This window comes from Vulpes vulpes, chromosome 2 (genome assembly GCF_048418805.1).
Source record: "Vulpes vulpes isolate BD-2025 chromosome 2, VulVul3, whole genome shotgun sequence".
In the NCBI taxonomy this organism is placed as follows: Eukaryota; Metazoa; Chordata; class Mammalia; order Carnivora; family Canidae; genus Vulpes; species Vulpes vulpes.
The window spans coordinates 156,199,737-156,212,782 of NC_132781.1; the positions used below are offsets into that span (position 1 = coordinate 156,199,737).

General features: G+C 55.4%; 1 protein-coding gene across 4 annotated transcripts in view; it reads right to left on the reverse strand.

Annotated features, from left to right (window-relative positions):
- EPHB2 (EPH receptor B2) overlaps positions 1-13,046 on the reverse strand; it is a 184,864-nt gene that overhangs the window by 116,015 nt on the left and 55,803 nt on the right. For all 4 annotated transcript variants that reach the window (XM_072750825.1, XM_072750826.1, XM_072750824.1 and 1 more), the window contains exons 2-3: positions 8,420-8,484; positions 4,599-5,283 (exon numbers count right to left, since the gene is read on the reverse strand). In XM_072750825.1, coding sequence (XP_072606926.1) covers positions 4,599-5,283; positions 8,420-8,484 — 750 coding nt within the window. The remainder of the gene's footprint in view (positions 1-4,598; positions 5,284-8,419; positions 8,485-13,046) is intronic.

The following is a 13,046-nucleotide window of genomic DNA, read 5'->3' on the forward strand; positions in this document are numbered from 1 at the left end:
GACAGGATAGACTTCATTTCTGGAAGGACCATACCGTGCCTTATTCTCTATGTGTCTGAGTCCCCTGCTCAGCCAGGAGCCAGTGAGACAAACTCTGCGTCTCAGGTGCTCTCCCATCCAGCCTTCCCAGGGCGGCCGCTGTCAGCTCAAATGACACCTCTTCCAAGAAGCCTTCCCTCGCCCACCTGGCTATAGCGAGTCTTCCTTTGTTCCCTCTTGCTGCATGCCTTTCCCCCTTGCATTCATCACAGCCTGTAACTATTTTATTTATCTGCTCACTGACTTTTTCCCTCCATCTTCTTCTGTCCACTGACCCAGACCAAAAACTCTGGAAGGGCAGCGAACGTATCCCTCTCGTTCACCTCTGTGTTCCCCGGCACCGGTATGTGCTTGGCTCATAGATGGTACTCAATACACACAGATCTGCCTCGACGTGAGGTTACGTCCTGATAAATCCACCGTAAGTTGCAAATATTCTAAGTGGAAAACTCACTTAATACCCCTAACCTATCAGACATTAGTGCTTAGGCTCGCTTACCTTAAGCGTGCTCAGTTGAGCAACACTGTCTAACACAAAGCCTGTTACATCTCACGCACTTGATTGAACCCAATACCGAAAGTGGAGAAAAGACTGGTTACGTGGGTGCAGAATGGTTGCACGTGTATCGGTTGTTTACCCTGATGCTCTCGTGGCTCACGGCCCAGCCTAAGGAGGGAGTATCATCAGACCACCTGTCACCAGCCCAGGAAAATATCAAAATTAAAAATCTGCTGAATATGTATCACCACTGCACTGTCGTTACGTTGTAAAATTATGAGTCTGACCATTGCAAGTTGAACCATCATAAATGGGGACTGCCTGTATTTGCTGGAGGACTAAATGGCACACAGAGGGTGCTCAATACATGCTTGAGTGGTTGACTGGCTTCTGTACGCCCCTCCTTCTCCCACTGTGCCCTGCATACGGTTGGCACTGGAGGAAGTTGGTCAGATTGAGTTTAGGCTACAGTTCTGTGAAATGCTCCGGGCACTGGGAACTCCCAGGCCTTCATTAGCCACCCTGCCCACCCCTGGGATGGCCGTGCCACTCCCATGAGGACTCACCTACTCGCCATCTGTCAAGTAGATTTTATCCAGCCTTATCTTCTCAAAATTGTATTAACAAAGCAATGGATTTTTTTCCTATCAAATTATACTTCAGTATTCAATAGATCTTTCCAAACCACGCTCCTGGAGATTCTGCTGATGACCCCTCGCATTCCTAGGGGTGGATGCTCCCTGGGGTTGTGTGTGTGGCGGGGGCTGGGCCCGTGGTCATCCATCTGGCTTTGAGTCCTGTTTGTCTGGCCAAAGGTATGTTATCACATCACGAGTCGGAGCTAATGGTCCTGCTACAGAAGCATCAAGGCTGCTAGTTTTAAAATGCTGATTCTTGGCCCCACCTCAGAGCCAAAGAACCAGACCTGGGGGAGAGGTTTGCACCAGACCCAGGAATCTGCATTTTAATGAACTTCTCAGCAGATCCTGAGACAGAGTCAAGGCTGAGAATCCCTGAGCTGGAGACCAAGGAAGTACTGTGCCAACCACTCAGATGTGAGCTGTAACCACCATTCCCACATGTCCCGGGTGGGTGGGAACAGAGCCTGTGGGACTTGGGCTGGAACAGCCCCACATCTGAGTGGCTACAGCACAGGACACAGCATCAGCTGGTGTCCTTCTGGATTCCCTGAGCTCATTAATCACACCCGGACTGGCCTCCACTCACACCCCATGACTGACTGGGCCAGGCTGGGCTGTGCCTGTGCCTGGAGTGGGCGGGCTGTAGGTCTGGGGAAATGAGTCGGAGGCGGCCAGGGCCTCCTTGCAAGAAGCCCAGACTTGGAGAACCTGCCTGTGCCAGGCAACCTCTGTGATGGCCCCAGTGACCCCTACCTCCTGGGCACTCACACCCCACGTAATTCATGCTCCTGGAATGGGGGCTGAGCTGAAGGACTGGCTTTCAACAAAGAGAATATAGCAGAAGCAGTGAGATGAGGTCACAAAAAGATGGTTTCTGTTGTGGGTGCTCTCTTGAACTCTGGGTCAGTTGCTCTGGGGGACGTCGCTGCCCACGTGGGTCCCTGTGGCCAGGGGCCGAAGTCTATAAACAACCATGTGGGTGCATGTGGACTCAGACCCTACCCGGGCACTGCCATCAGATGACACTGCAGCCCCCAGCCAACAGCCGGACCGCAGCCCCAGGAGAGCCCTTACACCCGAGGCACCCACCTGAGCCCCACCTGGATCCCCGACCCTCGGAAACTGTGTGATTACAGATGCTTGTTGTTTTCAGCTGTGACATTTCGGGATGACTTGCTGGGCAACAATGGGTAACTAATGTACCTCTTCATCTAGGCACCTTCCAGGGACAGTTCTTCCTCCCTCCCTCCCTCCCTTAGCCACGGCCATGCCAGACACCGTACCAGACCCCACAATGGGACACACTGCTACACGTCCCTGGATCCTTGCAAATCACTCATCCGGAAGGCCTGGGCCACCTATTTAATACATCGGTCTCCCAGGACTCAGCCCCAGTGGCGCCTCCCCTGTTTCACCTCCTTTCCTTTCTGGGCCCACCACAGCCCAGGTGGTTCCAGTCAAAGCCAGCCAAAGGCATCCCCTCCCTTGTTCACTTACAGTCTGTCTCCCCTGCTAGACTGTGGCTCCTAGAAGGCCACGGTTGTGTTCTTCTGTCTTTACCTGACGCTAGGCACGAGGTCTGACACAGAGCAGGTGTGGGTGAGGTTTGACAATAATGCACAACAAGTGACTGCTCCTGCCCCCCATGGCCCACCACCTCCCAAGGCTGTGCAGTTTACACTCAGGTACAGAAAACTAGCTCTGTTACCTTCCTCCAGAAACCAGCCCTTTCTCCCAACTTCCCTGATTCTTTTCTAGGACCATCACCTCCCCACAAGCTGGAATCCCCGTTTCCTCCTTTCCAGCCTGTCTGCACACACCATCCTTCTCATTTATCCTCCTCATGTCCCTTGATCTTGGCACTGCGGCTGCTGTGTCCAGACGGCCACCATCTCTCGAGCGGGGCCGCAGCTTCCCCACGGGCTGCTGCTCCTATCCCTCGTGCTCCCATTTATCCTCCCAGGAACCCCTCAAATGCTGCCTCAGAGCATGGAGGAGGGAACTGTGGGATGGTGGACATGGCAGCATTTTATAAAGGGGAGGATCACGCAGCCACCTCAGGCCACGCTTTTATCGGCACTTCAGGAATCCTGGAATCAGGTCCAAACTCAGCCTGGCACCTGGAGGACCCCCCAGGATCTGATTCCAATGAGGAAAGCAAGAGGAGGTGGTACAAGCAGGCTTTAAATCACCATCAGGCTCACACTGGGGAGTACCTGCCCCAGGCTGGGCTTCCTAGACATCACATCTCATTTAGTTAACATTTATTAAGCTCTTACTGTGTACTACAAGCCATCCTAAGAGCTCAACGGTCTTGAATTGTTGAGTCTTCACAAGTACCCTGAGAAAGAGGGTTTCATGAGCAGCCCAGGACAGATAGCCAATAACAGGCAGGGCCGGATTTGAACCCAGGTCTGCCTACCTTCACAGCCTCTGACCACCATGCAGTCCCTCTTACAAACCCACCTATGTGGTTGTTGGCCATAATCAAACATCACCTGTACCACCGCTTATTAGGACTTCTCCTTAAATCAATCCAAGTGGCTAAGGGGTGGGCTTGGAATCACACTACCTGGGTAAGACTCCTGGTTGCCCCCACGTACTCTCTGAGCCTTGATTTCTTCATGGAAAATGGGCACCTTGCCTCACAGGCTTCTCATGAGGAGTAAGCAAGCTAGACATATAAAGTGCTCAGCACACAGTACAAGTGGCAGTCAGGAGGCCTGGCTCACGGTGGCCTCCCCTACCCCCTTGAATCAGAAGGAAGCATGTGACACCTCTGTCACTGAAGTGGCATGTGGGCCACCGCACGTACACTTGAGAGCCAGCACGCAATCCACCCTGCACTCCTTCTCTCCGTCCTCATGATCCCCACGATCCAAATGCAGGCTCCTCCATCCGCTTGGCTCCCCGAGGGAGGAATCCCGAGCCGATCCCCAATAGACAGGTAGCATTGCACGAGAAATAAATTGTGATTGTCTGGTCACTTCGGTCTAGCCTGGCCCTGTAGTCCCCCTGTGGGGACTGATGCAGCAAAGGTCCAACAAATGCTCACTTATAAGTGTTACTTACTAGGACTTATTTCCTTACCAATGCAACGACAACACTTTTGCCAATGACAACACACAGCACCGCTTGCTGTTGTTCATATTCATGTAACAATTGAAATGAGAGACATTAATCCTCGCACCCACTAAAATCACCTTGCACACCCCATAGGACATACACATACCGCCGTTCTAGACGTGATCTCCAAACGTCTCGCTCTGAGACACTGAACACCGGCTGCAGATTTGGGAAGCCTGGTTGGCTCCAGGCCACTGCCCTTGCCAGCCTGAGTGCCCGGGCCCATTTCTTCCCCCAGGCCCAGCTCCACAGCCCCCCCGGTGCAGGGGCACCTGCCCCGCCGCTGCCCTTACCTCTGCACACGGTGCCATTCTCCACGGCCTCGAAGCCCGCTTTGCACATGCAACGTCCGATGGGCACCAGCCACTCGCCGTCCCCGTTACAGTACAGCTTGATGGGCACGTCCACCTCCTCGGCATTGGGGATGCAGCTGCCCCGGGCAGCCACCAGCGAGGTGCTCTCGGCCCCCGACAGGGTCTCCTGGAAGACAGCGCCATTCTGGATGATGCGCGGGCACTTGCGGTAGAAGACGCGCACGGCGATCAGGGACATGCAGCCACCATAGTCCTGGAAGGCCAGATAGAAGCCGCTGCGGGACACCGGCCCAAAGCTCCGCACCTCGGTGTTGATCTTCATGACCCGGCCCCCCAGGTCCACCTGAGAGAAGCTCTCGTCCGCCGCGATGGTGTCCACCTTCACCCACGGATTCTCCATCCAGTTGGGGAAGGTCTTGGTGGCCGAGTCGAAGTCGGCCTCATAGTAATAGAGGTTGAAGGTCTCCTTGCAGGAGCCGGGCACACTGGGGATGCTGCTGCAGTCACGCACCGAGAATTTCATTTCCACATGGATGCGGTGGGCGCCGCGGCGCCGGATGAACTTGGTCCGTAGCCAGTTGTTCTGGCTCGACTCAAACACATTGCACACCTGGTACGTGCGGATCGTGTTCATGTTCTCATCGTAGCCACTCACCTCTTCCCACTGTGGGTGAAATGCTAGTCAGGTGGGGGAGATGGGGCTCAGCCCCAGGGGTCATCTCTCTATAGGGGAGACACAGATCCTGTGTCAGGGAATCTTTCAGTTCAGTGGGGGGTAGACAGGGTTCTTACCACTGGGGGCCTCCTAGTCTAAAGGGGGAGGCACAGACTCTACCTTAGGCACCTTCTAGTCTGATGAGGAAGACATGATTCGTATCATCAGAGAACTCCTGAACCGAGGGAGAGACGTGGCCTTGGCCCTTGAGGAATTCCCCCGTCTGTGAGGGAGACATGCCAGTCTGATGGGAAGGGCATGCACCCTGCTCTTGGTTTTCCCCTGATTAATACGGGAGATGTGACCCTCATCCCCAGGGTGATAAAGGACACAGGGCCCCTGCTCCTAGGAAGCTACCACCTGGAAGGGAAAATGGGGTGAGGCCCACACTGAGGGAATTCCCTTTGCTGAGAACAGACATAGCTTTGTGCTTGGGGAGTACTAGTCTGATGGGGGAGTCAGGACTTCTGCCTACTGGGAGCTCCTATTCTGACCAGTCCTTGCCCTAGGGGATTCCCAGTCTGAGGGAACAAGAGTCCTTACCCCCATGATGAGGAAGACAGGCAACCCTGTTCTGGGGCCTTAAGTGGTTAAGATACCACTAATATAGTTAAGGTACTTGGACGGAGACTTCCCATCCTTCCTGCCTGGGGTAGGTGCTTCGGCATCCTCCCTGGGCCCCAGCCTGGCTCTCCCACACCCAGCTGAGAGTTCCCGAGCCCCACTGCTGGCTGGGGCTGCGCAGGGCCATGGGAGGCTGGGGATGAAAGGCACAGGCCCCATGGTGTCTCCTCACAGACCCTCATAAGCCAAGCTCACTCACATGCTGAGCCTTTGTTCATAATTTTGTGCCCTCCTTGAGTACCCTCTCGTCTTCTCTGTCCATCCTTCTGGAATCTCTTGCAACAGGCTCTCTCCGGCTGCAGTGTTTGCATTCGCTGACTCTCCCATGGACCTTTGGGGATTACTGGCCTGGACGAGGGCCGGGCATGCTTGGCCCTCTTGGCCTGGTCTCCCCAGTGGGGCTGAGAGCTTGCTGAGAGTAGCTACCCATCCCCTCCCTCCTTCTCCTGAGTCGTCCCCTTTGGTATTGAGCTAGCTTTTCCTAGGCTAGACCTAAAAGAGCCAAAACAGCAGAGCACCCCCTCCCACCCATGCTGGTCTGGGGTGGGTGCTATAGCAGGACCTCATTTCTTTGTTATGATTATCACACATTATCATCACCATTTTACAGATGAGCAAATAGAGACCAGGGAAGTGAGGCCATTCAGCCCAGGTCACATTGACCCAGACCCATTCCCATGCTTGTGCACGCTGCCATGAAACACAATGACCCACAGGTACTCCAGGAGTCCTGGGTTTTGTCCCTGCTATGCTTAACTTGATGCATGGCCTTGGGCAAGTCACCTCCCTTCACCAGGCCTCTATTTCCCCAACTGCCCAATGGGACTGTGGGTTTGGGGTAGGGGGAGACAAGTGGTACTAGAGGTGTCACCCTCGCATGGGAGTTCTTTGTCCTTTTCCCTCTTCAGATATCTGGGCCGAGTCTATGCAGGGTGGTGTAGTAGCTGCTGGCCTGGGGTGGGTCGATGTTGTGAAAGGCTAGTGCCCGTGAGGAAGGCCAAAGCGGAGCCTGCTGGCCCAGCCTCTACGTCAATGGCGGCTCCGAAGCTCCCTACACTGCATTTTTTTTTTTTTTTGGTGGCACCATGTGACAAAGTCAGCCCCTTGTTACAACCACTGCTCTTCTTCAGAACTTAATTAGAGCACTTAATTAGAGCACTCTGCCTTTCTCCCCTCTCTCTAATTAACATGCGGAGGCCCTGCAGCCTAAACACCCCAAATAATTGCGTCCGGGGGCCCCACAGCCCAGCCTGGCCTCATTCCTGCTGGGGTGGGGCTGCGGGCCCAGCCGCCTTCGCAGATGGAAAACTGGTGACAAGAAAGAGCCACAGAGAGAGGCCTGACCCTAGGGCCCTGCCTATTGAGAGCACAGGCCTGGGGTGGGGGGTGGGGAGGATATAGCTCCTTGGGGCAGGGGCCGAGTCCCAGGGGGAGGATCTGGGAGGGGGAGAGGGAAGGGACAGGCTGGGGGAGCCCAGAGCCCTCTCTGGAGCCCAGGGGGATGAGAAAGGAATGATATAAAAATTGATGACCGTGACAATGATGATGGTAGTGCAACTATAGCTACTCATCATGGGGGAGGGGGTTCCCCACTCTCTGCCAGGCACCATGCTAGACACGGTGCAGGAAAACCTCACAACAATCCGGTGCACAGGATGTGACCACCATCATTTTATAGGTGAGGAAACTAAAGCTCAGACAGGTTCAGGAACTGGCCCCAAATCACACAGCTGGTGAGGGGCAGAACTGGGACAGAATTTCAGGTGCATCTGACCCAATAGCCTGTATGTAAGCGCCGGGCCGGTTGGTGCTGGAAGAAAGAGGAACCTTAAATTGTGCCTGCACTTGCTCTTGAGCGACTCATAGTCTATATGGGCTCAAACCACTGGCCCCAGGGAAGTATGGGACTCATCGGAAGTGTGATGATAAGGGCTCAGGGAGGGGGATTCTTGTTATGGGGACCCAAGAAGGGGGCCCAGAGGACTCCATCAGAGCCCTGGATACAAACCTGAGCCCCATCATTAACAAGGTGTAACAACCGGTGGCAGGCGGCTACAACTGTCTGAGCCTCAGTTTCCTTACCTGTAAAATGGAGGTGTTTCCTCCCCATATGATTGGAGATGATGTGTATAAAGGTGCTTCCGTGATACAGGTATGTGATAGAATAGGTGCTCAGAAAATGACAGTTCACTTTCCTCATCTGTAAAATGGGGATAGAGCCAGTTCCTACTCCCAGCCTCGCGCTGAGGACAGTGGGATAAAGACTGAAAGCCTCTAGCATGTTGTCATGGTAACCAGCACTCCATCAATAGTAGGGGACCAGGAGGGTGGGGGCCATGAGAGGACAGCTCTGGGCCCTCGAAGCAGGGAAAGGGGCTGGAATTTAGGGGGCATCCAGGCCCTGCGGCAGAACCTGAGGTACTCTGAGGGTCCTCGCAGGGTTTGGGGACCACCGACTCACCCCTGATGGAGGATGCACGATCCAGCCCAGCTCCGCCGTTGCTGTGGTCGAGTCCATCAGCGTTTCTGTGAGGAAAGCAAAGAGTCACTGCAGCCCACCTACAGAGTGCTGCCCATCACCCCAAGACCCTCATTCCTTTGGGCCCATCAGCCATCGGGCTGCACTCCTGCAGACTGCCCTCCCTCGAGGTCTCCCACTCTATAATCCCACCCACTCCCACCTTCCGGGCCAGTCTCTGATTCTCCCCCGTCAGGCTCCATCCCTCAAAGCCCAGCCCCAACCCTTCTATGTGTGGTCAGGCCTCTTCTCAGCCCACCATGTCCCACCAAACCTGGCTCCTGCCACTTCCCTCCCTTGCAGGTGGAGAAAAGTCTTAGCCCGGAGTCTCCTGGGTGGGCAACCCTGGAAATTTTACATCAAACTCAGGGTGTCCGTTTGCTTTTTAGCTTGCGTCAAATTCTCAAAAACCGGAATGTGGCCCTTAGAAAGGCCTCCCTGTAGTCCCAGCTGAATCCTATGAGCTACCCCACCTTGGCTCTCTGGCCCAAACTTCCTATCAGCGACACCCTACCCCCTTCTCCTCCACAGTGTCCCCACACTGGGGCTCCGTCAACTGTCCTAGGATAGGGCCCCAGGAGGGGAGGAGGTGTTGAGGGTGAGCACTGTGCCAAGTGGGTCCAGTCTGTCATCTGCCCTCTGGGGGTTGAGGACATTCAAATGAGCTTCTGAACCAGCCAGCGCCCCACCTGCCCCTCACCCCACTCCACTCCAGCAGCTGGAAGGAAAGAGCCACACAACCTATGACAAAGAAGACCCCTAGGGCCAGAGGGAGCCCCGGTCATCGCCAGGTAAGGCCCAGGACCCCTTCCTACTACCCCTTCCCTGCCACAGGGAATTCAAAACACTTCTTGAGCTGAACTGCATTGAACAGATTGACATGGGTCCCTTTCAAGCATTCATTCAACAAATCTATCCTGATGCTCCTTCTGTGCCAGGCACCGGGTACCCTGAGAGAGAAAAGGGCGAAGAGCAAGGCCCTCCTGTGGAGTTGTTCACAGTCTGTAGTGGTGATAAGGTGTGAATACAAACAGCCATGACAGAGGAGGCAGAGAGACCTAGAAGGTCACAGCTGGCGCTTCCACACCACCTAGCTCTGCTTGCTGCTATGCTCCACTGCAGTGCCCGAGCAGACCTCACTAATCGATCCCCACACCCTGTGGCTGCACGGTGGGTGCTCCTTGCCGCTGTGTGCCAGGAAACTAACACCCACCATCTGAGACATCATCCCTGGCCCTGTCGTTTTGGAGACAGGGCAGCTGAGGCACAGAGAGGGGAAGTGACTTCTAAAGATCACACAGGAGTTGGTGGCAGAGTGGGAAGTGCCAATCTCCTGCCTCGACCCTATCAACTTCTATATCCTTACTTGGGTGGCTTGGGCTGGACTTGGGTGAGGATAACGGGGGCAGGGGACATGGCATCCAAGCCACCGTGAAGGTCGAAACGGGAGCAGCAAGGTCTTGAACTAGGGCAGGAGCGGCATGGACGGGAGGAAGCACGCAGCCAGAGATGACCCGGTCAGACCCGCGAACTGACGACAAAGGATCCAGCAGTGTCCCCATGACCCCCCGTGGCTTCTGTCCATGGTCACTGTGTCCCTTTGCACGGGGGGGGGGGGGGGGGGGGGCTGGGGAAGGGGGGAGGAGAGGTGCCAGGGACGGTGGAGTCCAGTGCCAAGGGCGTCCTTTTGATGGCAAATTGGAGGGAAGTTCTATTGTGCTGCTTTGGAGCTGAAAAAAAGGGTTCCTTTTCACACTCCGAATGCTACAGATTTTTCTTCCTGGAGAGAACAAGGGCTGAACTTTTAACCTGTTTTCTCTCATCGGCCTCAGCCAGAGACGCGCCAAGCCGGGCTCTCTGCCTGGGCCTGCGGAACAGCTGCTGGGAGCCGTGTGGAACAAGGGAGAGGAGACTCTGCTCAGGACTAGAAACGGGTCGGGTGGGGGAGGCAAGCCTGCCAAGCAGGTGGCCCCACCCCTTGGCTGGATTCTTGGGCTGACCCAGAGGCCAAGCACTAGAGGATTCCACGGCCCAGAGGAGGGGCTGCGAGCTGACATCCTCATTGTATGGGTGGAAGCTCAGGCCCAGAGAGGGCAAATGACTTGCCAAAAGTCACGGACTGAAGGCTGGTGCTCAAACTTGAGGCTCCCGGGAGCTCCATCCGGGGGTGTGTGTGTGTGTTCCACGGCCCCCGCTCTGCCTCCCACCACACCTGGAACCAGCAAGCGGAGGATTTCAGGAGGCTGGAAGTCAAGGGGCGAGTTGGTTCAGAGTCAGGAAGGGACAAAGGAGTGGTGCAGTTTGCAGATCCCTCGGGAGGGATGCAGGAGGCTCCCTTCTTCCCATGACGGTCCTGGCTTCACCCGGAAGCCTGACTCGGGGAGAGCTGTCACCCCTCGGGGCTGCAGCAGGAGGACACCCATGGGGCCTTGGCTTTTGGCTTTTCAGTGTTGACCTCCCTTCACCCTCCGCACACATGCGCAGAGCAGATAAGAGCAGGGGTCGGGAGGTCAGAGGGACTTTGATTCCAACACCTGCTCCTCCATCTATTGCCTTGTAACCTTGGACCTGTAACCTTCCTAAGCCTCAGTTTCTCCCCCTGGAAAATGGCCACAGCGCCTTCTGAGCGGAGCCAGGAGGACTGAAGCACAGGGAAGCGTGCTAACTTGGAGCCCAGCACAAAGCAGAGCCTCGCTGAGTGGCAGATATTCTTTTTTTAGACGGAGCGTGGTGCTTTTTGGCTGACCCGGTGCCTGCATACACACACCATTTCCTTTGGGCTCATTAGGTGGCCCCTGAAAGTGAAGGCGGGTCCAAGAGGCTCCAAATACCCCCAACTCCAGACAGTGCTTGCCAACATCTGACAAACATCAGCCTCTTGCTCCAGCGCCATAGCCTCTGGGGAGCCCTTCCTGGTCCGTCTGGTGCTGCTTCCCGGGGATGCTCTGAGTTTCCTCTGTTCCTCTCAAAACAAGTACAAAGTCACATCCAGTTCCCTGGGGAATCTGGAGTTAGTAGTTCTTGCCTCAGGAACCCGGGTGGGTTCAGGAAGCCAGGCCTCTTTCTACCACCAGCATTTCCTTCCTTCTTCCCAGAACTCCCCAGACATCTCCCCTCCAGCCCCAAAAATCTGCAAAAGGGAGAGAATGCATGTTCCCTGAGATGGAGACCTGTCTACTAGGAGCCAGAGACCCTCACCAACGAAGACACAATTGATACCATCCCATTTCACAGATGGGGAAAACTGCAGCTTATAGAGGCTTAGGAACTTGCCCAGGGTCACACATCTTGCATTCACTGGCCGTGCTCCCGGTGCACAGACTGTGTCGTGTTCTCTCTCACCCCCATGCCCCACCCGGACGATTCTTTCTGACCGTCTCCCCCTCTGCACCTCCTCTGCCTACACCCGAGACCCAGCACGGGGCCTGGCACCTAGTAGGTCTACAGTCAGAGGCTGAAATCACAGCCCACCCCCAGGCTTGCGTTCTGCTCCAGCAGAACAACATTCCTGACTTCAGTCATTGCCACCTACAACCTGTGCTATGTTTAGCTACTATTTTTATTCCAGTGGACTCTTTTTCTAAAGTGCATTTTAAAGAGGAAAAAGTGATCATTATTATAAATGGAAAACCAATATCACTTGCCATAAAGAGAAGGAAAATAAACACGCGACTATTACAATTAAAAATGTTCATCTGCAAACTACCTAACATCATTTCACTTCTCACACTTTGGGGACCGCGAGACTGCACCGAGCTGCTTCTAAAGCACTAGAAACGTCCCCATCCCATCCCCACTGTGACAATGACAGTCCCTCATGCAGGGGAAGCTGTTTTCGCTGTACACAGATAATTAATCACCACACGAGGTGACGGAGACTGCAACAGGGATGCGTGTGGGGTGCTGTGGGTATGGGAACTGGGTGGGTGTGGAAGGAGGAGAAAATGCTCAGTGTAGGGATGGCTTCCTGCGGGAAGGGACACGTGGATGGAGGCTCGAAGAATGAGTTCGAAGTCAGGAGAGGCTGAGCGGGAAGGGCCTGTGAGCCACAGGGCACTGCAGCGGCAAAGGCAAGGAGGTGGGCAACAGGACCGCCCGTGGGAAGGAGTCAGTGTTGGCAACGCTCAGCAGCTCTCTGAGGCCCCCTGGCTGGACCACATCTGCCTGCCCGCACCCCTGCCAGCTTCTCGGGTGCCCCCCGCCACCCCCTGGCCAACAACACCCGCTTCCTCCCCCCTGGACACTCCCACCCCAGCCAGCCCTGCAGAAACAGTGAGCCCCGAACGCGCTCAGTGACCGTCTTTGAAAAACCCAATGGCTAGATGGGGAGACTGAGGCTGGCGGACAGAGATTCTCAGCACCCTGGACGAAGCTGCAACCGGGGCCTCCAGCCGCTGACTCGGACGGCCCTCCTCAGTGGGGAAACAGGGTTCGTGCCTCGGCAGAGGCTTTGGCCGTCACCCCACTGCGCCCGCGCCCCCTCTCCTTCCTGGAGACTGCACAGAAGAAAGCAATCAGGAGGCCCTGATTGCACGGGCTGGGGAGGCCCGCAGGCCCCTCTGGCTATGTG